This window comes from Xylona heveae, assembly GCF_001619985.1.
Source record: "Xylona heveae TC161 unplaced genomic scaffold L228scaffold_9, whole genome shotgun sequence".
NCBI lineage: Eukaryota > Fungi > Ascomycota > Xylonomycetes > Xylonales > Xylonaceae > Xylona > Xylona heveae.
Window position 1 is genome coordinate 177,205 of NW_017264201.1, and position 24,908 is coordinate 202,112.

Consider the following 24,908-nt stretch of genomic DNA (forward strand, 5'->3'; position numbering starts at 1 on the left):
GATGCTAAAGATGTAGGAAATTGAAAAAGTAAAAAAAAAAAAAAAAAAAAAAAAAGTGAAAAGCCAAGGTGTACCCCGCAACTAGCATCAAGCCCAGCAATCCAGCAATCAAATTCCAGCGACCTGGCGACCCAGCGACCCAGCAACCAACGAGCGAGAATGTCATGAAATAAGAACAGTGAGAATTTCTCGTCATACTGTTTTTCTGCTTTCACAGTTTAAAAGCCATCGCCGCCATAGTCTCCGTCATCATATCCCTGATCGTAGCCGGCATCGTACTCGTTTTGATCGTGGTCCTGAATCGCGTCTTCCAGCAACATACCGCCTAGCAAGCCACCGCCGACACCCAAGGCAGCTGCTCCACCGGCGCCGATACCGTGCTTTTTCGCTGGCGCTTGTTGGGGCTGAGCGTATCCGCCTCCATATCCGGGAGCGTAGCCGCCGCCATAGGCCTGTTGCGGCGGATAGCCTCCGTATCCGCCGTACTGGCCGGGCGGAGGACCGTACCCTTGGGGCGGCGCGTAGCCTTGCTGGGCGTATCCCTGGGGCGGGTACGGCGAGGAGGAGGACTGATACACAGGCTGCTGCTGCTGCGAAGATGAAGAGTGCTTGCCAAACATCTTGCCAAATAAGCCGCGCGATTTCTCATCGGGCCGCGGAGAAGTGCTTGAGCCACCATAAGGAGCGGGGCTAGGGTTTGCATAGTCTGACGGCATAGGCGTGTTCATGTAATCTTGCTGTGCGGAGCGACCCGAGGAGAGCGGTTGCGGAGAGCGGGATGAGGCACGGGCTTCTTCTTCAGCTTGCAGCTGTCGTGCGTAGGCTTCGTCGGAGGAGACGTTTTGTTGTGAGGTGCCGGCACCGCCGCTTCCAGAAGTGTTCAGATATGGGTTGTTTGACTTTTCGGGTCCCACGGGCTTGGACACATGTTCGCTGTAGGATGGAGGTGGGCCTGGAGGCGCCGAGGGGTCATCGTTGGGAGCGTACACCGGCTCAGTGGGCTTGTCCCACTGCGCCTTCTTAGTGTAGATGTTTACGTAGAACCTGATACAGTATTAGCTTGACAAACTCGTAGTTGTGTTGGGGCAAGTGAAGGTTTCCAAGGAAGAAAAAGGAGAAAATGAGGGATTTGGAGTAGCTCACCATTCCTTGTACTGGTCGTTGAACTGAGCTTTCCAGCCCTCGGGCACCCTTGGCGGCGGAGGGCCTGGCGGAGGAGCGAAATCGGCCATGTTTGTTATTCTTGTAAAGTGTGAAATGGAGGTGATGTCAGAGTGAGGGTCGATCAGGTACAACGATGAGATAAAGACTCAAACGCTGTGGTGCGGATACAGTTGACAATAGGATTGACGAAATTTATGAATATTTATTTTGAATCCGAAAAGGAAAGAAAAGGGGATAAGGAGTTATTGGAGTGGTTCTGTAGAAAGGAGAAGAATAAGATGTGGAGATGGGTGAGAGGAGACGTGGACGATTCGGCCCCTCAGGGTCTGGATTCCGACAGGGTCTCGACCCACTTGGGTGAGTTGGGTTGGGATCAGAGAGCTGCGGTAATTACAGTGTTGACTGTGGTAGGCGAGATCACGTCAGCGGTTGTGAGGCGATTGCGGTGATGAAATTGCCCAAGGGTAATTCAAGGTGACGAAGGAATGTGAAATAAGTAAATGAAGAGAAAGTAAGTGATTAGGACAGTGAAGATATATATTGACTTTTCGAAGGTATGGGATATATTCGCTACAACAGCTCGGAGATGTACCAAGTCCGATCCGAGGGCTGTGACAATAGCTATCAGGCTCGTACGAAGAGGCACAGAGAAGACTGGAACTTTCTACAGAATACTACTTGGAGACTTGAAGCTTTGAACAAGACATTTTCACCCGCCCAGCCAGCGTGACAGCTGAAATGATGAGAGATCTTCATCTTCTTCATAGCTGATACTACGTCAACTGTGGCTGAGGGATTGTGGCTGTGAGATGACGATGACATTTACAGACAAACACCAAGTCGTTCGGCAGCAGACAGCTCCTTCGCTCCGGGTGGCTCAGGGGAGAAATGCTTAAGAAAGCTTAGCCTGCACAGCCCCTTGGCCAAATAGGGTTATGGTTGCCTATTCTGCTACCAACGACACTTGACGTCCCTCATCTCCAACGTCTCCTCGAGCTGTCATATTACCGTCGTTTGCAGACTCTTATAATGTCCACTCCCTTATGGGAAAAGTACAATGCAGAGTCTCTATGCACTTTACTTGCCCAAGACCATACCTTTTACGGTACAATGTTGACCATGAATTACAGATCACGTGCTATCATAGGAAAACCACCATACGAGTACTACTCCAAACAGAGTCCTTACAGTCAAGGGCAGCAGTGATAATGATCAAATAAATGATACTTGACCAGAATTGGCATCAATACCAATCAACTTTGGAAAATGACAGCTAACAATTTCAAAATTTTTTACTATATATTTTATGACTGACGCCGGGATCAACATGTTTTTCTACATATATTTCCCTCCAGAAATTGTTCTAACCATTATAACAAATTGTTCCCATATCCTCTTAAATTCCAATCATACTCAAATTCAACATTGCTATCACTCTTTCCCAGAGATAAATCAAAAAATATGTCCAGCAATATTAACAACACAACATCGCACACTAGCGAAAACGCGACTCACCACGAGCATGTCCCAATGCAAATCGACTATCTGACCCGGCCTTTTGTACCGATAGAAATAACAAGAAGAAATCCAGAACCTCGCGTGGACTTGTTATTTGACATATATACAGACGACTCAGAGACGTCGGGATCAGATACGTCAGACACGACCGAGACATCTGAGCCTGATTTGCCTATATGGGCCCGAAGCCTGTACGACACTTTCGCCAGACTAGATCTCATGCTGAATGAGATCCGCCGCGACATGGAAAATATGGCGACAAGAGTAGAGAATTTAAATCTCAGAGTGCAGCGACTGGGGCAAGAGAATGCTGCTGAGACGTGGGCAGATGAGGATACATGGGGAGTGCAATGGCCTCTGAGACATGTTGGTGCAGAGTACGTTTTCTATCATGATCTTTGTTCTTTTCCATTTTCATTATGTCTTTGTGTGTTTACTTTTCATTTCTTTATTTCTTTATTTACGTTTTATTTTACTCTTTCCTTCTCCCAATGCATCATACTAAAATCACGCTTGAAAAGACTGTCACTGACATATGTACAGTACCGAGAATATCAATCCTCATCCAGCTAGTCCTGCAGACGAGGTCCAGTGGAACACGCCTGCGCGCCGAACACGGCGATTCCTTCGAAGAGGCGCGGGATTAAAAGATATGACCGGTATGTTCACGTCATATGCTAATTCCCACTACCGTTCCATTTATTCTTCTACAGTTCTACTCTTCGCCTACTTTATCTTGTTTTCTCCATGTCTTCAATAATTTACCGTAAATGCACAAGCTAACATGACGCAATGCTCCAGCCTCGCAAATGAACATTCTAGGCAACATTTGCAATCCTCCTTCTCTCTGACTGGAAGATATTTCGGGATACGCAGCGCAGTCAAGCTGCTCAAGCATGCGAAGCTTTTATGCATGGGACTGGCGTCATGGACTCATGGATTCATGGACTATACACTGTATACCAATTGCACATCTAGCCGGCGGTCAGCGGGCCTTTTTCTTTTCTTTTTCGTTTTTTCTTCTTTTTTTGCCTTTTCAACATTCTGCTTTCACTTTTCACCGTCTTAGAAGTGTCTTCAAACCGAAAAATACAATACCATTTCTTTTCCCGTAAGAAACGCTTATCCTGTGAATGATGAAAAAAGCACTATTGCACATGCCAATAATTCATAACAAATTAACAATGAAGTAGACTATAACCTACGCCATGCATGATGCCCGTACTCCCGACTATGAAAGTGAGAAATGAAAGGTAAATCTTCCTTGGAAATGTTACAGTAACGACAGCTCAAATCTACATGTACGCGATGACAGGTTGTTACAAGCTGATAGTTAGCATCGAACCAATGCTTTTTTTGTCTTTTTTTGTTGTTGTCCTTTGAGTGTAATTTTCTCTTCTCTGCAGTATAAAGGCTTCAAGAAACAATGAATGATGATTTTTTGGAATGCGCTATTGCTATATTCCATAGAAGGAGCCAAGTCGCTGAAGTTCAGGGCCTGAACTCATGTCGCGGCACAGCGGCACAGGGATGTTGCGACACTGCGGGACTGTGGCACAGCGCCTTGCAACAACGGTCGTTGAATCGTCATTCGTCAACGTGTGATGAGAGCGCTTGGGTAGACGATAGCGAATAGGCAATAGATAATAGCCAGCGCAGCAGTGTCCCTTTCAGCGTTTCAAATTCATCACAAATTACTACTTGATTATGACAGAGCCACTCTTTTTGGAGTTTCAGCTGAGGATCTGAAACGAGCAACAAGACGTTTTTTGCGTCTCTCTAGACCAGTAGATTTGGTGCTTGAGGAAAAATATAAAAATAAAACCTAAAATAAGAACAAAAAATAGAACGAAATTAGTAGCTGCGGAAGGAATTACACGATACATATAGCTCTAAACTGTCTGATAGAAGTTATATAAATAATGGACAGTAGTACACGGTGATAAATGGTATTAAATGCAGAAACACATCGTCGAGGCATATTGAGTTGTTGATTTCGTGAAAAAAAGCACAACGCAGCTCCGGGGTGGCTTATAATTTATATCTATCCTGACATCTTATTCCTTGATACCTTCTAACAAAGACCGGCTGTACATTGCGCTTTATGCTCGAGGTGGAGCACCCACGATGCCGGGTGCAGAAGATACGTAAGTATAGCAGCCTAGAGTACGATTATTCCGAAAATGGACTGCAATCATCTCGAAAAGCAATCTGATGCAGTCGACACTAATACTTATTCATATAGATACCACTGGGCTATCATAACGGGACCCAAAACCGAAGTCGAAGATGGGCGAGGCATGCGGTATCATGCCAAAGAGCGGCCGAGCGGTCCAGGCAAAATGGAGTGGTTCTTTGAAGAGCGCGAGGTGCCGCTTGCCGCCACCAACATGCTGCTTGTCCGGGTCATGATTGGCAAGGTCGAGAAGCGCGATCGGCTTATAAATATTCTGCGGAGTGTGCCTATTCGACAAAACGTCCAGGGTTGGAATTGCGTGTGGTGGGTGAAGGAGGCTTTGGAGCTGCTCAGGGCTGATGGGAAAGCGCTGGGAACGAGCATACTTGAATGGAAATCCGTTAGGGATTGCGCAATGGCATACTGTCAGGCGAAAAAGGACAAGCATCGCTTCGATGGCAAGGTCAAATATGACATGACAAAGGCTGCCACCTTTGACTTGATTGAGGGAAAGGAGACAATACCCTGAGAGTCAGAAGGAGCGACAGAGACTCGGGCCTGTAATCTGTCACATTAGCTCGGGGAAAAACACAACCAAGTTCGATTTTCCCTTACTATTGATGCTCAAAAATCGCCAAAATATTTTAGTCTAATCTGCTCCATAGCCAATTCTCTAGGCATTGCATCAAGGAAATTATCGATTTCCTCGCGCCAGAAATAATTCTGCGGATTGACCTGCCATGCCGTCGTATACTCCCAATAGTGAGGAAACCACCCGGCCGTTTCCCAGTCGATAATTCCGACAACGTCGTCTCCTCGTGCGAGGATGTTTAGGCTGCTTAAATCACCATGAGTGAAGACTGGAGGCGGCCAAGGCCCATTGTGCATTTCTATAAGCTGGCTTATCTCGGGGAAATGGTCAGGGTGCGGCTCCAGACCACCATGGAGATATTTGTGGAAATCATGAATCGTATCAAAAGGGCCAAATTTCAGTGAGGGGCCCGGGAGTCGACAGTCATAAATAGCGCCCCCATCCACGTCTGAGACGCCCGGGCCTGGAGGTGAGATGGCACGCATCTGCTTCACCATCCTCTTCAGTTGAGCATAGATCTTCGCTTTGGACTCGGGCGAGCGAGACACCCAATTATGGCCGATGTGCTCGCCCCGTATTCTGTCCATTACTATATATGTGCAACCGTTGCGAACGAATGAGCAACGAACTCTAGGTGTCGGGATGGACGTGTTGCGAGCCACAAATTCCATTGCCGAAGCTTCGGATAGGTTTATCAGAGGCCCATATTTGACACATAGTCGTTTGGTAAGCAGCAGGACCCGACCGCGTTGAGGACGAAAGTGCTTGAGAATGGCTATGGTGGCAAGAGTGGAGAACCGACGAAAGCGTGTAGCCTTGATCGGTTTTGACAAGCCAGCGTGTGGCGATGAAGCAGAGTCTTGGAGAGCGCTGTTTTCCTTGCTGTGGTGGAATATTCGCATAGTGAAACGCCCCCCAGGGAAGTTACAGAGCGTTAACAAGGAGCGAGGGGTCCAACGGGCGGGCCTTCATGCATCGAGGCATAGTGGATGAGTTTCATCGGCCAGGAGCTTGACAGCATATTATATTTATAGATCAATTTTGGCGCCTTGCAACAACAAAAGTCTCCCAGGGTCCACAGTCTTGTCCAGTCTCGATCCGCAAATGATAGACGCCGAACAGGGTGACGGCGCTTGATGCGGCAACGCTATCGATGAAGCGAGTTGACAGGACATTGTATGGCCGAGTAGACTTTGTAGATATGCAGACAATCAGACACCAATAGCATCATGTGAATAAGCGCTCTTTGAAGAGTCTTACCCGGGGACTTTAGTCTTTTTTAGGAAATATTGCCGCCTAAATCGCAGCGAACTGGGTAATGTTCTCTGGCTGAGCACAAAAACTTTGCTGAGGAATAACGGTATGGTCTCGAAGCTTTCTTATTTAAAGTAACTCAAGCTTTAACCACGATGCCAAGGATATATGAAAATACAATCCATCCTTGTCAAATATATATAACATTGACCGAGCATTACGTGTTGCATTTACTCCTTACCATTTCTAAAACTCCAGTTGTCTCATGAGGCAATATCCCGCAAAGAAACCCACGGAAACCAATACACCACCTTGTATTCCTCCCCTCTTTTTCTCTTGTTCAGCAAAATCAGCGAAGATCCTCGTACCATATCCGGGGCGCTCCTCAAATTTGTTACCTGTCATGAGAACGAACAAGGAAATGATGCTCTGAGCAACAAAACAGGAAACCAAAAACGTGCCGTGAGCTGGAACATATGTTGTATGATACTACGGGATTCCCTTGCTGTAAATTATAACAGATACTGTACCCAAAAAAAAAAAAAAAAAAAAAAAAACCAGATGATGGTGGTGATAGGTGACACAAAATCAGTTATCATTAGTCAGTCGTTAGAGTAATGTACAAATATTACTTTGGTTGTCTCTCAAGGCAGCAGTGAATGAAAATAGAAGGTGCGAGGGGTCATCCATGTCACTATGAATCATTTGAAGGGGCGTATCGCTCTTGCCCACAAGGTGTTTTGCAAATACACGCTAGTAATACAGACCAGAAAGCAGTACTTGAATCTGTCATGATTGGTAGGAGCACTGTTGTCTTCTTGCGTGTTCACTTCTCTCGTGTCATCTTGGTTTTCTTCTTCACCTCCTCTCATCACGCTTCGCCCACGACTGTGTCCAGGTATAAGTAAAGCTTTCTTTCCGCTCTGGACGTCTGGTAGATGTCAAAGTTCAAGACAAGAGAAGATAACCATTACGCACTCAAGAGGCAAAGGTAAGTCATGTCTATGGATCTCAAGATATGTTGATGGGCTGATTTTGGACTCAGAGTCTCAGATTACTCTCATCTTCTACCGCACTCTCACCAGTGATATTCTCCCGTCACTTCTTTTTCTCTTTTCCTACGACAAAAATTCGGAACATCTGTCGCTTTGTGTGTCGTTTTTTCCAATCAAGATGCCCCCAATCCCTCTAGACCGTCTCAAGGACCTGGTTGCCGACGTTGGTCGAAAGTTGGACTCTATGCACATCGACTACGCTATAATGGGGGGTGCAGCTGTCTGCCTTATTACTCAAGACACCACACGTGTCACCGAAGACTTAGACTTGGTTATCCAAGTCGACGAGCGTGAGATAACGGCCGACCGCTTGACGTCAGAGTTCCTTCAGAGATGGCCCGAAGTTTTCTTTCCCATCAATCAGTTTGGCCATATCATCCCGGCCTACAAAATTAGCATTGAAGATATGGGAGACCAGCTTGTTTAGTTGGAAGTTTTCGATCATCTCAGCTGGCCAGAGCGACCACAATACAATCTCCCTTCCACCTCTCGAAACACCATCAACGTAAACGGCCACCAGGTGAAGACTTTTAGCGCCAGTTGGATCTTCCGCGAGAAGGTCCTTGCCCACCACCAACGTTTTCACACAAGCAAGAGACCATACGACTTCGCGGATATTCTTAGGATGATTGATCTGTTGGAGCCCGGGCAACCGGAACTCAATTTTGAGGGCAATCCACAGCTGGAAGAGGCACTCTTGACACTTCTCCGCGTGCGACCTCACTTGCGAGGGGAGTTGAAGGGACTGGTCAAATGTACAGCAGTCTTTGGCAATTAGTGAGTGCTGGTGCTCTTCTCTACTCTTGATGATTGCTAACTCAGCGATTTGAATAGAAATAAACCGAATTCATGCCGTCAGGTCTCCGAGGCCATCACTGATTTTTTTTTTTTCCTTGCGCATTTTTCTTTATTTCTTTTTGCTCTTGCTTTTGAGACGCTTCAGAAGATTTTACAATGGCAGTGTTACTAAAATGACTCTATATACTTTTAGAAAATGAAATTCCTGACGGATTGTCTGCATTTTGATTATTGAGTTATTTTTAACTAAGTACATGACGCCCTCGTATTTCGATACGCTATCAATTTTCTTTGCCATGCATACGAGGCATTTCGTTCTCTTTCAGCTTTTTGCCCGTCATGTCATAGGCAAACTCCTTTCCTGATCCAAGTCGCTTTGCTACTCGACGATCCAGAGTTCCGTAGCGCTCCTCCCAATCTTTACCGAAATTCTTGCTGTACCATGTCACTACATGCTTATTCTTGCAATGATCAAGAGCATCTTTCTGAACATCCAAGTACCCGACAACCAGAGCGACCCACGATCTCAGCACCTCGTCCCAAGATGAGAAATAATCTTCGTAGACATTGAAATCTCCTCGGACCCTCTTTATCTCATCGACGGCAGCCGTAACAAAGCTCTCCACTATAGCTGATTCTCGCGGATAGAATGAATTATCAAAGACATCGTAACCATGGTAATTGTAAAGTTTCCCAGCACCTTGAAGGGCATTATCGATAGCAAGATTTTGTTGCCCGGCATTATCGGTGCGTCCTTCCTTGGTATGAGCAACCGCAGGTGCAGTATTCAATGGTAGAGGCGGTAGCGGTAGATGGGCAAACGAGTTTGGAACTAGAAAGATGCGTTCGCTGCGGAAAGACTGAAAGTGCTCTGGATACTCAAAAACTCGGGAGACACCATCGAGACTCTTGTAGCCAGCATTTATTCTGTCTATCGCACGCTGAGGATCACGAAGCGTTTGTAAGACTTCAGGAGCTGGCGTGCGTCTAGGGGTTGATGGTGGGAATCCCGCATCTACGAGTTTTTGTACCGCTGAATCGAAGTCTTCATCGCGAACAACTATGTGAGGGTGCTAGGGATAGAATCAGTATTAGGGCCCTAATAAAATAGGATGATAGGCTATCTTACACCGAGTAGCGTCGGAGTGCCGAGATAGCCAATTGCGGGTTGCCCCCAGACAAAGGCGGGTATGGGTTTCAGAGCATTGGTGACGTCTGACACTGCTCTAATCGGTTCTGTCATTCGTGGATGTCTGAACATTTTGTGGCGGTAATATTTGCAATCTCTTGAGGAGTACGTTCTCTATGCTTGGATTTTTAGAAAGAATAATTAGACGAAGTGAGAAAGGAGAATCCGCTTTTGTGGAGGAGATGAAGTCGCGGAATTATTTCAACGAAGGGACAGGAAGGTGAGATAGAATTGAGTTGATGCTGGGGTGCGCTTTATACTAGTACTAGCATACCCGAATTATATCTTAGCGTTGGTAAATCACTTAAGCGAAGGACACCCCGCATTGTTCGCCACACGTCAAAACCATACCTGATACAGTACAAGAACCATTGTCCCGTGTAGACTGTAAACAGAGAACAATGACTGAAATGGTGTAGAAAAAGACCACGACAATTAAGCCCAGATTGTATGCTGGATATCAATTATAACCAGTTATCTGGCTCCACCTACCTGAAGTTGTCACGAGTCTATGACAGTAAACACGAGATTGAGAAATGTTTGGACGAGAGATACCTGTCCAAGCAGATCTGAAGGGGAGGAAAAAGTATTACGCCCGTCTACAATACTATACTGCGGAACTCTTGCCCAGTAACCAAGTTCTCGATAAGTTCAAAGGTGGAGCGAGATAAACCAGATAGCATCAGAGGAGTGAATCGACGTCATAAAATTAATAGGAATATATATAAATGAGAGAGATATTTCGCGCTCGAGGGTGTGAGAAAGGCTTGACGGCGTTGCCGGTCTGCAGATCTGCGAGACTGAGACTAGGGAAGAATGAGAAAAGAAAAAAGGGGGCGTGCTTGCTCAAGACAAAAGAGAAACGCGCGCTGGACGATACAAAAGGAAAAAATCGGCTGACAAGAGAAAGTGGCTACATATACCAGTTTTACGCACTGTACGTTACGTACGAGAAAGCAGAGAAGAAAATGAGATACAATGGTCCAGTAGATAAGTAGTAGAGATACCGTAGGTAGAGAGAACGATAGTAAGAAAAGAAAATAAAAGGGGGTAACAACGACGATTATGGAAGCAAGGCCTAAGTACAAAAAAAAAACATATCTGCAACCGCTTGCTTTATTCGCTAGTGTTCATTGAGTGGCATTACAGCCTTTCTGTTTGGCTGCTTTTCTCTACTTTGAAGTCAAATAATCAGCAGCCTATGTTGCTCGTCGTCAGTGAGATTCATAATACCATATCAATCCCAGCCACCCTTGCTCACCTTGTCAATGTTGTAGTCATATCGTTCAAGCGCCTGCAACGCCTGGTCGCGAGGATAACCCATGGAAGTGAGCTTCTTTAAGATCGGATCATCGTGCTCAGTACCGCTGCTAATAGCACGACCTAAACCAGGAAGCGGAGAAGCCGTCGATGGCAAGAGTTCTCCCTCACCACCAGAGCCTCGACCATTCTCTGGACGAGAAACCGATGACGAGCCGAACGGGTCATCGTCACGTGCAGCGCCCGCGGCAGGCTGACTCGGGCCGGCACCACCAGGAGCATTGAGACCAGCAAAGATGGCATCCCAGTCCTCGGAGGTGGCAGAAGGCTGTTGAGGTGCCTTGCCCGAGGCTTGGAGGCCGCCACCAATGTTGTGCTCGAAGTCATTGAAATGGTCGTCGCCATGAAGCGTGTTGCCAGTTGCAGTTTGTGACGACGCCATGGTGTTCGCCTTTGACGCCACAGGAGTGTCAAACACGGGATTAAACTCGTCTAGACCTTCACGGCTGTGAGAAGCAGCGCCAAACTCATCCGGCTCTCGGTCGTCGACTTCCTTTGCATCAGCGAGGTCGGCGAAGTCGTCAAACTCGTCAAACGATGGCTTTGCCGGTTGTTGCGGCTGGGGAGCTTGAGCTCCGGACTGGGGCGATGGCCCTTTCCCGACGCTGGGGTGAGACACAGCGGACTGATATGCGTCCGAGGGCGCGGTCGAAAGGGGCGTGTTTGACAGCGGTGGTGAAGAAGAGGGGAACGAGGTGGGAGCTGTTGACGTAGGCTGGGCGCCTTTGGAGGGACCAGCACCGCCAAAGAGAGACTGGCCACCCATCGTGGGCGAGCTAAACGTCTTCTCAGGAGACTGGGAGCCGGCAGGGTGGGTGGGATCTTGCCGAGATGGAAGCAATCCACCGAACTCTGGAGGAAATTGGTTGGACTCGCGTCGCGTACTCGTCGAGGGCGACACGGCTTGGTCATATGGAGGTGGTGATTTCTGCGCACCCGGAGTAGGGAGACTCGAGGTCGATTCAACATGCGCTACTGAAGGACGCGACCGGAAAAAGTCGTCAACGGGCTCGGCAGCACCGGTGGCAGGCCGCGAGGAGGCCTGGGGTTGGTGGATGCTCTGACTCTGGTCGGCGCTTTCCTTCCGCACATGCTGAGGCGAGGCGGGGGCAAAGTTATCGTCAAAGCCTTGCTCGCTGTTGCTATCGCTTTCATCATCCTGACCAAATTCCTCAATCGGAGGGAATTCCTGGTTGAATCGACTTGCACCTGTCGATCCATCCACAGATGAGCCGCCAGTATGTTGTCGCTCTTGAATCTGTCTCGAAGGTCCAAACCCTGCAAAAGCGGCATCAAAGTCATCCTTGGCGGCGCTGGGGGCTCGCTGATCTCTACTCAGCGCAAATGGGTCCGATCTCGTGCTTTGGAATCCTTCAGACGGTCGGCTGCTGGCTTTGCTTCTCTCGCTCAAAGTGCTTTCACCAGTGGGCATTGGCTGAATGGGTGATGTAACGTCGGTCGGGAAAGCACCCGGGACAGACTCCCTAGGGGCGCTAGATGAAGGTCTTGGCGCGTCGCTACTAGTTGGCGAAGCAGTAATATTACGATCCAACGTGGATGGAGGAACCGTTCCAGTCTCCGTCTTATTGGTATCCGACCGCTCGAGTCCTCTGGTGAAGTCCTTCTCCTGGCTTGGGGTGGGAGTGATAGATTCAACCCAGTTTGTGGGAGTATCAAATCCAGATTGATCGCCACCATACCTACTTGCGGGAGCTGACACCTTTACCGATGAGCTGAATGAATCTGCTCGCGGGACGTGCGCGCGAAGGGGAAGGAAGTTAGATGTAATCTGCCTGGACTCTGGGGGAGGGGGCACATCGGCTCCACGGGGGGAGTCACGGGCCGACGAAGGTGGCGGCGAAGTTGAAGGAGTTGGGAGATCTGGACCTTCTGACGAGCGAACTGACTGGCCAGAGGGCACAGACGGGCCAGCAAGGTCACGGGCCTGTGACTCCGACCTGAAAGACGTAGACGGCGGCGGTCCTGCTGATGGAGACGCAAATGAAGGGCCAAAGACATTTTCGAAAGTGTTCTGGTCCTGCGGCACGTTCTCCCTTGCAAACGGAGAAGGGGACATTGTGTTTTCCGCAGTCGGTGGAGGAGATCGTCTGAAAAAGGGGTTTGTGCTCTGGCTCGTTGTCGAAGCTGCCGGACTGCCAACAGCCTGCGGGCTCTGAGTTTGGGAGGCCGCTTGCAGTGCGCGGGTATCTTCTTCTATTGCCCGACTCACATCTTGCATCTCAGTCCTCACCTTGTCTCTCTCACCCTCGTTGGTAGCAAGCTGCTTTTTATTGATTGCAACCATTCCACGCTGTTGGCGAGCATCGGACCGCAGCTTATCCAAAGCGGGTCGCAGTTGGCTAATCTCAGCATTGACCACACGCATCTGTTCCTTCAATCTGGCATTCTCTGCCTGATCTGCCTCCAAAGCTCCCACAACCTGACGATGTTGGCCTTGCAGATCCTGATGCAGTCCTTCAATCATTGCAATGTCCTGTTGAAGTTTACGTGTCTCGCTGCGGCTGGCGGCCAGACGCTCCTCAAGGGCCTTGACGTCTTTGACTTCTTGCTCATACAGTCCACGAAGCTGGGACAGACGCAACTCGAAGTCTCGCTTCTGCGATGTGTTTTGAGTCAACTCCGACCCTGTAGAGACACGTTTTGTCTTGAGCTCTTGCATTTGCTTTGACAGGGTTCCAACTTGGTTCGAAAGATTTGCTAGCTCAGTCGTCTCCTGAGTAAGCTTCTTGCTTACTTCAGGATCATTATCGCCAAGCAGATCATCCTCCACGGCAGGTTGAGGTGGGGGCGATTGCAAGCTCCGGGTCTGCGACGGAGCAGATGCGTTGGATCCTCCAGTTGGTTGGGTGGAAAGCATAGACTGCCCAAAGGAAGACGATGGAATAAAAGGCTTGAAGACAGACGTGGGAGCCGGAGGCGAGTTTGTATGTGTGCTTAATGGTGAAGCAGTAATGGGAGGCTTGGAACTGGCACCGAAAGGATCTCCCTCAAAAGGACGCGGTGCAAAAGTGCCGGACCCTCCAGTAGACTGAGGAACTTGCGCCGGGGGAGGGCTGGCAGGTGCAAAAGCGTCAAGACCAAAAAGGTCCTCAGAGGCTGATTTCGGCGGCTGGACAGGCGGTGGAACATCAAACGATGGGGCAGATTGGGGAGGCATGGGCGCTGCAGGGGGAGGCCGCACTTGAGCCCGCATACTGGGGGGAATGAGGTTCGGAGGCAGCGCTGCAGGAAGAACGCCACGCTTCATTCTCTGCTGCCGAATCAAATGCATTGCAACCGCAAACTCGTCTCGATTCAATTTGCCTTCGGAGTTGATATCTGCAAGATCCCAGACTTGTGCGAGGACCTCCTCTGGAAGTTTCGAGTTGCCAAAGAACGCCACAGCTTGGTCTCCGGTGATGAATCCAAGATTCGCCTTATCGAGAGTGGAAAAGATTGAGTCGAATTGAGCCTTGTCTTGGGGACCAATGGCCCAGTCGGTACCCGTTGATTGAGCTGATTGAGGAGGAGCTGCGAATGAAGACCGACTCATAGGACTCTGTGGCCGACCACTAGCTCCGCTAAATTGTCTAGGGATTGCTGCCATTGGATGCACATCTCCCGGTCGCGGTGACGGCGCGGCATACATTCCGGTGGGCTGCGGTCGTTGCGGTGGAGGCCCGCGGCGAGACGCTGCTTCGTAGAGCCCAGAAGGAAGAATCTGGGGAAGAGCACGCAGAGCACCGCTTTTAAACGAAGCCAGTAGATGCATCGCGACAATGAACTCTGTTACACCTAATGCGCCACGTTGTTCAGTATCGGCGAGATTCCATATCCGACCCAAAACCTCATTTGGGAGTCTAGCCCGCTCGAAAATCTGTTTTGCTGTCTCGCCTGCTTTCCATTAGTTTCCAACTGTCAAGGAGTCTTACGGCAACTTCATACCTGGAAGCACGCCATTCTGCGCTCCGGACTTTTCAAACAGCGAAGCATATTCGTTAGCCTTTTCAGGGGTAAGAGGTGGCACTCTTATAGGCCCTCCACTAGATTGAGGCTGAATTCCACCAGCAGGAATAGTTGGCGTAGACGAAGCGGGAGGTGGTCCTGCTAGACCGTCAAATCTGGGGAGGGGGCCAGCTAAGGAGGAGAAAATGGCAGTTAGCTAAAGGAGGATCCTGTAAACAGCAACGACGTCATCACACTCACGCTTGTATGCCAGATCAGGCGTAAGCTCTCGTCCAGCCTGGTAATGTCCAATCAACCTCAGAACAATTCCAAAGCCTGCTGGTGTAAGAAGGCCTCGATTCTCAGTGTCTGCAATCTGCCATATCTGTCGGTGGAGCGTGAGTATAAGCGGTCAACTGAAGGGGGAGAGTACGGTTTGCTTCATAGTATTTCATACCTCGCCGAGCACTGAGGGCGCTAATTTTGTTCTCTCGAAGAATTTGACGGCAACTTCACCAGTGACGACGCCCAAATTATCAGCGTCCGCTTGCTGGAATAGCTGGCCGAAGACTCGTTTCTCCTCTGGCGTGAGATTGAGCTGCGGTTGGCCTGAAGGGTAAGCGCAGGAGCATTAGCTTGTTAAACTATGGCGATTATTCATCGAAAGAGGCCAGCATAAAGATAACCCCTGGCACAAGGATGAGATTTAATGACTTACTCAGTTCTGAGCCACCATTTAGGTCGGCCATGATGCCCAGTGTTGATGCAGCAGGGAGCTCTGGGATGTTCGAGGTGTGAGGTCGTAGGCGGCAGTTGGAGCTCGCCAGGCGAGATGACCGAAGCGGCCCGTGCAGTGACGACGCAGCAGTTACAAGGTCAACCTCGTCGGAGCACGCGGCAAACTCTCCGATATGAGAGACAATTTGCACGTTTAGGCTGATCTTTGGTGCTCAGAATTTGCTGTAGTGACCCGATCTTTCAAGAATCGTAGATTGTCGAAGAAGAAGTTATGCTACATATCTACGAATGGCGCCAATGAGACAAATTATCTATTATGCAGTGGCCACAGCCAGACAACGCGACGATACGTACCTACCAAGGTAATGCCCATCCGGGTCAAGCTAAAGCACAGTGAAGCCACCAATTACCGTGCCACGGTGATGCCCAACTTCCATGCGAGCCTGGTCTGTCATTTTTCCCATAATATCCCCTTGACTAATACATTCAATCTCTTCACTTTTGTTCGACGATCTCCGTTGCACCATCTGTAGCTCAAAAGCATAAAAGCCTCTCTCCTCGAGAGACTAGGACGTAGAGTTTATACCCGCGGCCCGTCCCGTAGTAGGCTCGTCGTGCTCCCTTACCACAGCGCCAGTATCACAAAGCAGAGTGGCTCTCGGAGGCAATCGCCCATGATTCTCACATTATTGTTACATTGCTTGAATGTTCCTCAAGATAGTGTCTGTCCGAGACTTGCTCATCTTCTGCCTGGACTGAGCGTACTCCGATATATCAAGTATCGGTACAAATGGATAAGTGTCCAAACAAAAGCTTCATACCTACCTAGCGCCTGATGTGATACGGTTATTTCTGAGCTACATTTCGAGAGAGCAAGAGATAATTTTCAATTAAATGGGGACTTATACTCTTTTGTAACACACATGAATCAATCGGAAATCAGTGAGCACTTCATGGCAGTCTGAACGTAAGCCTTTCAAAGAGCCAAATACCGGAGCGGCATTTCATTCGTCGCTGAATGTGGAGGTGGCTAGGGAACCGTGAAGATGCCGCCTGTGCGACGCCCGCGCTCCCCGATAAATCATCATCCAGACGGACGCGAAAGCAAAAAAACCTGCCAACGTGCAGAACACCACCAAGCCGGTGGTCGAATCAGAGAGCAAGAGATAGCTGTGGCTGCTGTTGGTGGGCGACGAATAGCGCTGAGTGGAGGTTGTGGTCGATTGAAAGCCACAAAAAGGCCCAGATTCCATGGAGCGACAGAAGTACAAAAAGTGCATAGTGCAACGGTAGCAGTCCAGGTGGTAATCAGATGACAAGATGATTGACAAGCACGAGACATGCATTATGCATGTACGTTAAATGTCCCTCCTTTTCCGTGTTTGGGCACTTGCAGATTCTCACAGCACAAATACCGAGGCTATGTTTCGACAAGGATACAAGATTCGGCAACAGCTTCAAAAGTCATACTCATGCGGTTCCTCCCTCGAGAATCCGTGATATCATCACAATTGCAATGACACGCAAATGTTGGACAAAAATATTGTAAAACGTTGGACAAAATTCACACGAGAGGCTTATTCACAGTGATAATGATAACAAATTACAATACATGATGTCAAATGCATAGCAAAAAGAAAAGGCCAAACAAGAAGAGAATCCCAAATCCGAGCAAGTTGCTGAAAAGAACGCATCGACCGCTCACCGCTCCCTGACCCGAGGGAGTCTAGTAGCAGCTTAGTACTCGGCCTCGACGCCCTCCTCTCCCTCGAGGGAGTCAGTGGCAACCTCCTCGTAGTCGCGCTCGAGGGCGGCAAGGTCCTCGCGGGCCTCGGAGAACTCGCCTTCCTCCATACCCTCGCCGACGTACCAGTGAACGAAAGCGCGCTTCGAGTACATGAGATCGAACTTGTGGGACAGCGCCGACCAGGCCTCGGCAATGGCGGTGGTGTTGGAGAGCATGCAACTGTTTGCGTGTATTAGCCACAATTTGTCCGTGTCTTTTAATGTTTGGACTAATAATAACTTACACTGCGCGGTCGACCTTGGCAAGGTCGCCGTTGGGGACCTGCTGAGGGGGCTGGTAGCAGATACCAAGCTTGAAACCAGTAGGGCACCAGTCGACGAATTGAATGGTGCGCTTCGTCTTGAGAGCAGCAACGGCCTGGTGGGCGTCCTTGGGGACAACATCTCCACGGTAGAGCAAGCAGGTGGCCATGTACTTGCCGTTGCGGGGATCGCACTTGACCATCTGGTTGTGGGGCTCGAAGCAGGACATGGAAATCTCCTGCACGGAGTTCTTCTCGTGCGAGGCCTTGGCGGCGGAAACAACGGGGGAATAGGCGACGAGAGGGAAGTGGATACGGGGGTATGGGACCAAGTTGGTCTGGAACTCGTTGAGGTCGACGTTGAGGGAACCGTCGAAACGGAGCGAAGCGGTGATGGAGGAGACAACTGGATTTCATGTCAGCACGACCAGCTTGGATGCATGGATCTGGTTCCTTGCTCACCCTGAGCAATCAGGCGGTTGAGGTTCTCGTAGTTGGGGCGCTCGATGCCCAAGTTTCTCCGGCAAATGTCATAGATGGCCTCGTTGTCAACCATAAAACTGCAGTCGGAGTGCTCCAAAGTGGTGTGGGTGGTCAAAATAGAGTTGTAAGGCTCAACGACGGAGGTGGCGACCTGAGGAGCGGGATAGACACAGAATTCGAGCTTGCACTTCTTGCCGTAGTCGACAGAGAGACGCTCCATAAGCAGAGCACCGAAACCCGAACCAGTACCACCACCAAACGAGTGGAAAACAAGGAAACCCTGGAGGCCAGAGCAGTTGTCGGCGACACGGCGGACCTTGTCCAAGACCTGGTCAATCAACTCCTTGCCGACGGTGTAGTGACCACGAGCGTAGTTGTTGGAAGCATCCTCCTTGCCGGTGATCATCTGTTCGGGGTGAAAGAGGTTGCGGTAGGTACCAGTGCGGACCTCGTCGACAACATTGGGCTCAAGATCGCAGTAGATGGTGCGAGGGACGTACTTGCCCTGGCCTAATCATTAAAACCGTCAGATGTGTGTCCAAAGAGCGGAGTTGTCGCGATTTATCCTCTATCGATGCAGAGGTAGGCGGGGAAGGCTATAAATTCAAGACATACCAGTCTCGGAGAAGAAGGTGCTGAATCCCTGATCGGGGTCGGCAGCCTTACGTTCCTCGGTGAGGTATCCATCGGGCTAGCAAAATTCGCGTCAGATGAGCTTTCATTGATTGTGGTGGTGATCAAGAAAAAGAAATTCTCACCTGGATTCCGTGCTCGAGGCAGTAAAGCTATGCAAAGCACCTTTTGTCAGCCTTGTCTCCCACAACTACCACTGTCTGCAAGCTTCTGATTGCATCCCGTCTCTCTTATTCCGAAGTTTGAGCTCACCTCCCAGCAAGAGTTAGCAATTTGGCAACCGGCCTGGCCGACTATAAAGAATGTCCGTCAGTATCACTGCTTTTCTGAAACGGTGACGGCTCGATGGCACCACAGCAACGGTCCGCAAAAAACGCGTCAAGGAAAACTTACCGTTCAAACTAATGATTTCTCTCATGGTGACGGTGGGCTTACTGTAATCTCTACTGACAGGACTTGAAACCCTAGTCGGCGTCGAAAAGGGCGAAGGGCGGAGGTGCTGAAGAAAGTTCGAAACGCAGAAGAGCGGTCGAGCAAGGGAACGGACAGACAGACGGGGCACTCAGCAGAGAAAGGGACGACAACCACGTTCAGTGCGTTTGTTGTGGGTTCGGTACAAAGGTACAAGGTCGATGCAGAGATTCAGCAGTAAGCTATCCCCTTCTCAGTTCTCACTAATTCGGTGTCTGAGCCAATTGCAGCCGATCAAGCTCAAAGTGGTGCGATAGATGCGGTTTAGCGCGGGATTTGGGCCAGCGGGTATCGCTCAGCACAAGACACAGCGGGAAACAACATAACACGAGCATAAAAAGCCAACACAACATGCCCAACGTGTCTTAGCCCCGTTCACGTCCCAGACTTGGGCCATCTTGCTCTCCATTTGTATTATGTCATCGGTCATGGGCTCTCTGCTCAAACAACAACAACAACAACACCACCAACGACGACCTCTCTTTGAGGATGCTATACTTCTACGTCCAAAAAACATGACATTCATCACAATCAATTAATTATAAAAAAAAAGAATGTCGTTCAAGCTTTATGCCACACTTTTTTTCCTCTGTACTTTATTTGCAAAGCAAATTCTTGCCAACGTTGAAAAAACCATTTTCCTTGGCCCTCCCGCTATCCACGTGCCTCATGAACATCCAAATCTCGAAGATCTATATCTACAGCATCTGACGCCATTGCGATGGTCTCTGCCCACTGAACTTACAGCAACATTTCCCACTGGAGATGCTCCCAAAGGAACAGCATCATGGTTTCTTCTCAGCGACCTGAAAGAAGGCCAGCGGTACGAAGTTCGAATCTGCTGGGCAGCCACTGTATGTATCTATAATATCGATTTTGAATTATTATTTTTCCTTGGCACCTCTCCTTGTTATGTCTTAATTATCTTGAATATTGTCAACATTTTTTACATCTGATTTGATCATTGAAAACTTGAAATATTTCATCATCGCTTACACAGAATTAGCAGCCAACCAAATTCTGGCTTGATACATACACCCTTAACGCTGTGTTTGATACGCCAGACCTTATTTCCTCGTTGGCAACATTCTCTGAATCTCGCCAGCCACTTCCAGAAGACTTGGAAGATATAACTCCAAGAATGGATGCCCTGTCAAACGACAAACCTTTGGAAATCCAACCTGATTCGTCCATTCTCTTCCTTCAAGTCTATGCAGCTGCGGACTATGTATCCACCAACAAGTCACTGATGGAGCATGTTCCCTTCGTAGTCGTCGATATAAGTAAGTTCAAATTTTACTTTCTGAGCATCATCATGTGCAGGTGGTGTCCAGCGATAAACCCATGATCTCCGAAACTGAAAATTGCCCCTATACCAAGACGAGAACAACAACTAATTCGCATGTCCAGTCCTCGATCCATTTATCCTTAATGTCTTCCCTCGCTCTCTCATCCCAACGGCAGGTTACCTTGTCGTACTGGCAGTTTTCGCCTGGTTTGTCTCTGGCTTCATTTTCAAATTCCTCGACAACCTCGCTCGATCGAAGCAGCAAGTGCCAGTCGATGGTCGAGATGCCCATATCGCACCGCAAAAGGAGATCGAGGAAACCCGAAAAGACATTTAAATGCTCTAAATTGTAGCTCGCTCGAGACAAGCTTCTGATTTCTGTAAATTCACCGGCTCATAATATCAAGGCCATCATCGGCCGCGTTTCCATTGAGCCCGGAAATTCATTTCCATGTCCCTGAGTTTGCGAGGCACTACTTCTCTGCACAACCATCTTCCTAGATAGTATATGAGCATTCCAGAGCTTTTGCTGGTAGAGAGCTCCAAAACTCCTGGACGTGTCCTATTTAGGGCCGACGCGCTAGACAGGACTTGACTGGACGTCTGAGCGAGGCATCCACACATTAGCATCCGTCCTTACAATTCATCGCATTGGCTGCAAAGCGTAACGTAAACGATCTGGGACCGGGAAATGTCAGGTCCGCGCATGGTTTGGGCGGTAATGTGTATGATGCCGCAGAAGGTTGAGAAATATACCCCCGCATAATACCTGTTTGTGTGTAAGATACCTTAGATTTGTATGCGGATATATACTTAATATTAGGCTCTTCTTAGCTTTACCCGAAGTACATGCTAGTTACGGGAACCAAGATTTCGAATTTTCTACACTGCTTTACCTGGGAAATATATTATCTGCGAATCTGTAGAAAAATGAATGATGATGAAGATAAATTGTATAACTGTCACAGAGATGACACCCTCGCTCACACACGGCGCGCAATTCATGGAGGCTGTGGGACTAATAAAGAAGGTTTAAATATTTTCATTGGTTCCTTTTCGTAGGAGAATCTATGTGTGTATGTACAAGCATAACGGTCCGTAGGAATATGTACTAAGGCAGGAATGTAAACTTGAGTAAAAGGTCTTCAAGTCTTACAGAGCGTCAAAAGCCGCTGTTTCTGGAGGGTCAATGAAGCGCGATATGTAAACCAGATGACGAATTCGGTGGTGTTGATCGCGTTAGATACAATCTGAAAAGAAAGTTTGCAGTGTGTAGTGATCGGGAAATTATTGAGTATGAAGAGCGAGAAGATTGAGTCGCTACGTGGGGTATTCTTGCTGTGGGAAAGAAGTGATAAGATTTGCGAGAGATAGAAAGTGCGTGGATAGATGGATGGGTAGTCAAATTCGGGCAAGATGAAGGATGATGTTGACTAGAAATCAGGGCAGTGTACCAGATGATTATTTTCAGGGTGAACTGTAGGGGGGGATGGGTAAAAAGGGAATATGATGTTGCCAGACATAAAGTGGTACGCATCGGCAGGCTATCGTGCTTGTTGAAAGAAGCTGCGGTTTTCGATGATAAATGGTCTGTGGCCCGGTAGATGCGCGAAAAAGTAAATGATGACGGGAAGATAGGCGATTACGGTTTAGAATCGACCCTGAACTTTCGAGGAGGAGAGTCGTATCGAACGAATACGTGTCGGAAAGGTTAGGTTTGCTCGATGGAGTCTAAGCTTGCGGCGCGAACTTTCCATTCTCACTCTGGAGGCCTTCTTTTCGAAGAGCAATATGAACAGAGCCAACCAGGTTCACGGTTCTCTAAGCCCGCACAAACAAGATGGAAATCTGGTTGGAGGCAGCCCTTCGATGTGTTAGTATAATCATGAATTTAACATGAGATAGAAAACTGGGTTTAGGCTTTTGGTAAAGTAAAATAAACAATCTAGACTCACAGGTTGAGAGCAGATGATAGCAGTATGGAAATCTTTTATGGTCTTGCCGCAGATACATTCCCCGTAGGCTGATCTTGTTCGAGCGGGGCGATTGTCGTTCGATAGCGCATCCGGTCCTGCAGGTGTGCCATCTAGCTCTTGTTTGACTCCATTTGGAGCTGGTGACTGAGACAATCCGGGAGTGGTTTTCTCCTTGCTGCTTCTGAGATGATATTGGCCTAAACGTAGATTACGCCGCGACAGCGGAGACTCCGTCACATCCGGTGCTTGTTGTGCAGCGCCAAGACTAATATCTTTTCCCTGGGCATTTGCTTCTTCATGGATGATACGCACGCATCGCAATATGACGGCCCCACCGATTGTGCCGCTTAATTTGAGCTTTGCACAGATTTTTGAGAACTCGACAAACCTCTCAGTGGTGCAAAGCCAAAGTTTGTTGGCTCGCACAAACCGCACCATTGCATCTGCAAAGTGTATGTTCCCACTCAATCCTTCTTCAAGCATATGCGCGTCCCAACGTTTGATGAATTCCTTCTCAGGATCGCTAACGTCGATAAAATCGTCTATGACTTCGTCATGCTTGTGGATGAGCCATGCCTCATCAACATCGTCATCGCTCTCGCTGATTTCCTCCCCTTCGTTCAACATTCGCTTCGATGTCGTTCGGAAGAATCGGATACTAGGATCTGGTGCCGGAGGCACAACATACTTCTTCCGTCGCTTTGGGGGGATTTCTGGCACCTCATCGTCTTGCAGACCGCTCGGAGTCGAAGACATGCCTCTGCTGGCAGTTGTGCGAGACGGTCGACGAGTTGATGCGCGCTTCAAAGATCGCAAAGGAGTCTGACTGCCTCCGACCCAACTATGATCACCTTCCAAGTATTTTTTCAAGTCAAAAGGACGACGAGGACGTTGCCAGTCCAGATCTTCAAGATATGCTGGCGTATTTATAAGAGTTTCGCGAAGGTCGTCATGAATGTTGACCTTCACGCTAACGTTTGCCTGATTGTCTGGCGCCTCCAGATTCACCACGTGCTCCAGATCAAACTTGAAGAGAGCATGTGAATTTCGCAAGTGAAAGGACAAATGTTCGAACGATGTCAAATTCTTGCCATGGCAGAACGGACAGTGATAGCCAGGAACACTCCACTCTTTCATCCTGAAGCCATCCGTGGACGAGACCCAATCTCCGAACACATACGTGACTTCTACCTTGGAAGCTTCGCTCGCTCTGTCAGACACAGGTGTCGGAAATCGAATAGCTGGCGAGTCGCGGAGAAAGCTATTATATCTTTCAAGTGGAGTTTTTTGCTTATTCCACCCCATATCTACCAGAATTCCACAGTCGGATATTGGTTTGGCATCCTTGTACCGGCATGTTTCAAGCAGTGCGCCATCCTGTGGGCATTGGAGGAGATTTGGCCATTTTGCATAAAAAGCCTGTATGTCCTTCGTCTTTGCAGTCGCATTCCTCTGTTCGGATTCTGTGTAGCGAAGGAGCGATTTTAATGCATCTTTCAAACGTCGAGAATCTTGTTCGAACCAAGTGCTCGAATCCATAGGGCTTAAAACGAGAACCATTGAATACGAACTAGCAGCGGACATCCTTCGGCGCTTGTTTTTTTCCACATTGACAAATAATTTTTCTACATTGATGTAGAAAGGTGTGTCAAGTTGGATTTGCAGGCCGTCGCTACCGATCTCCTTGTCTAAACCACCGATAGTTCCCGTTGTGGCATCTCGCACCACTGTCTTTTCTTTAGATCCGGTTGAGTCCACGATTCTCAATTGGACATGACACGGAATTTCAGACTTGAGGTCTGTCCTCCAGGCGCTCGCATTTTCCACGGTGTCTTTAGTCAGTTCTTTCATCACAATCCCTTTCAGATCAATCTTCAGGACTCTCTCGGTCTTGCGAAAATTGACATCATCCAAGATTTCTCGGGATGGAAGAGTCCACTTTGGCTTTTTTGCACCCGTTGCGCCAGACTGGTCGACCTTGATGGTATCTTCATCCTCAATTTTATATGCGGGCTCTGCTTTCCTCGTAAGCTGTTGCGCATGGGAGCGAAAGACCGTCCTCAAATTCCGTTGAAGAAAAGTCTGCTGACGATGCTCGTCAAGATCCGCATAAAATGCGGCATTACCGGCAAACTTTCTGCGGAACTCGCGCTCCTGTTGATCCACCATTGAATGATAAAGCCGCCGCCTGGGCAGTGCAGCCCCTCTCTTGCTTTGGTTTCGGCGTGGAAAAATTGGTAGCAAGTATGTGGAACGAAGT

At 48.6% G+C, this 24,908-nt stretch overlaps 11 protein-coding genes across 11 annotated transcripts; 5 read left to right on the plus strand and 6 right to left on the minus strand.

Annotated features, from left to right (window-relative positions):
* Positions 1-23: 23 nt before the first annotated feature.
* Positions 24-1,652, minus strand: L228DRAFT_249335 (hypothetical protein). Its single transcript, XM_018333074.1, has 2 exons — positions 1,144-1,652; positions 24-1,044 (listed from the first exon to the last, which is right to left on the minus strand). The coding sequence occupies exons 1-2, from the start codon at positions 1,230-1,232 to the stop codon at positions 219-221; spliced, it is 915 nt and encodes a 304-aa protein (XP_018186137.1). The 5' UTR covers positions 1,233-1,652; the 3' UTR covers positions 24-218.
* Positions 1,653-2,625: 973 nt separating this feature from the next.
* On the plus strand, positions 2,626-3,533 carry L228DRAFT_269886 (hypothetical protein; the record flags this gene model as incomplete). The annotated part of the gene is made up of 3 exons (XM_018335331.1): positions 2,626-3,059; positions 3,226-3,341; positions 3,484-3,533. 3 exons carry the CDS (start codon positions 2,626-2,628, stop codon positions 3,531-3,533), a joined length of 600 nt encoding a protein of 199 aa, XP_018186138.1.
* Positions 3,534-4,643: 1,110 nt separating this feature from the next.
* On the plus strand, positions 4,644-5,537 carry L228DRAFT_249337 (hypothetical protein). The gene is made up of 2 exons (XM_018333075.1): positions 4,644-4,829; positions 4,928-5,537. Exons 1-2 carry the CDS (start codon positions 4,810-4,812, stop codon positions 5,385-5,387), a joined length of 480 nt encoding a protein of 159 aa, XP_018186139.1. The 5' UTR covers positions 4,644-4,809; the 3' UTR covers positions 5,388-5,537.
* Positions 5,395-6,586, minus strand: L228DRAFT_174407 (kinase-like protein). Its single transcript, XM_018329507.1, has one exon. The coding sequence runs from the start codon at positions 6,350-6,352 to the stop codon at positions 5,483-5,485; it is 870 nt and encodes a 289-aa protein (XP_018186140.1). The 5' UTR covers positions 6,353-6,586; the 3' UTR covers positions 5,395-5,482.
* Positions 6,587-7,798: 1,212 nt separating this feature from the next.
* On the plus strand, positions 7,799-8,537 carry L228DRAFT_262520 (hypothetical protein; the record flags this gene model as incomplete). The annotated part of the gene is made up of 2 exons (XM_018334425.1): positions 7,799-8,049; positions 8,194-8,537. The coding sequence occupies exons 1-2, from the start codon at positions 7,878-7,880 to the stop codon at positions 8,535-8,537; spliced, it is 516 nt and encodes a 171-aa protein (XP_018186141.1). The 5' UTR covers positions 7,799-7,877.
* L228DRAFT_249340 (hypothetical protein) lies at positions 8,488-9,950 on the minus strand. Its single transcript, XM_018333076.1, has 3 exons — positions 9,687-9,950; positions 8,594-9,630; positions 8,488-8,536 (listed from the first exon to the last, which is right to left on the minus strand). The coding sequence occupies exons 1-2, from the start codon at positions 9,816-9,818 to the stop codon at positions 8,839-8,841; spliced, it is 924 nt and encodes a 307-aa protein (XP_018186142.1). The 5' UTR covers positions 9,819-9,950; the 3' UTR covers positions 8,488-8,536; positions 8,594-8,838.
* Positions 9,951-10,340: 390 nt separating this feature from the next.
* On the plus strand, positions 10,341-10,863 carry L228DRAFT_174439 (hypothetical protein). Its single transcript, XM_018329508.1, has one exon. It carries the CDS (start codon positions 10,475-10,477, stop codon positions 10,742-10,744), a length of 270 nt encoding a protein of 89 aa, XP_018186143.1. The 5' UTR covers positions 10,341-10,474; the 3' UTR covers positions 10,745-10,863.
* Positions 10,864-10,983: 120 nt separating this feature from the next.
* L228DRAFT_253800 (hypothetical protein) lies at positions 10,984-15,760 on the minus strand (the record flags this gene model as incomplete). Its single annotated transcript, XM_018333778.1, has 5 exons — positions 10,984-14,960; positions 15,012-15,203; positions 15,273-15,396; positions 15,469-15,620; positions 15,730-15,760. 5 exons carry the CDS (start codon positions 15,758-15,760, stop codon positions 10,984-10,986), a joined length of 4,476 nt encoding a protein of 1,491 aa, XP_018186144.1.
* A 1,539-nt stretch (positions 15,761-17,299) lies between these two features.
* On the minus strand, positions 17,300-19,498 carry L228DRAFT_249342 (tubulin alpha chain). Its single transcript, XM_018333077.1, has 7 exons — positions 19,307-19,498; positions 19,166-19,206; positions 19,039-19,065; positions 18,896-18,971; positions 18,260-18,790; positions 17,780-18,203; positions 17,300-17,715 (listed from the first exon to the last, which is right to left on the minus strand). Exons 1-7 carry the CDS (start codon positions 19,329-19,331, stop codon positions 17,487-17,489), a joined length of 1,353 nt encoding a protein of 450 aa, XP_018186145.1. The 5' UTR covers positions 19,332-19,498; the 3' UTR covers positions 17,300-17,486.
* Positions 19,499-19,938: 440 nt separating this feature from the next.
* Positions 19,939-21,009, plus strand: L228DRAFT_269893 (hypothetical protein; the record flags this gene model as incomplete). The annotated part of the gene is made up of 3 exons (XM_018335332.1): positions 19,939-20,238; positions 20,391-20,667; positions 20,795-21,009. 3 exons carry the CDS (start codon positions 19,939-19,941, stop codon positions 21,007-21,009), a joined length of 792 nt encoding a protein of 263 aa, XP_018186146.1.
* A 1,422-nt stretch (positions 21,010-22,431) lies between these two features.
* Positions 22,432-24,817, minus strand: L228DRAFT_269894 (hypothetical protein; the record flags this gene model as incomplete). Its single annotated transcript, XM_018335333.1, has 2 exons — positions 22,432-22,536; positions 22,628-24,817. 2 exons carry the CDS (start codon positions 24,815-24,817, stop codon positions 22,432-22,434), a joined length of 2,295 nt encoding a protein of 764 aa, XP_018186147.1.
* Positions 24,818-24,908: the final 91 nt, after the last annotated feature.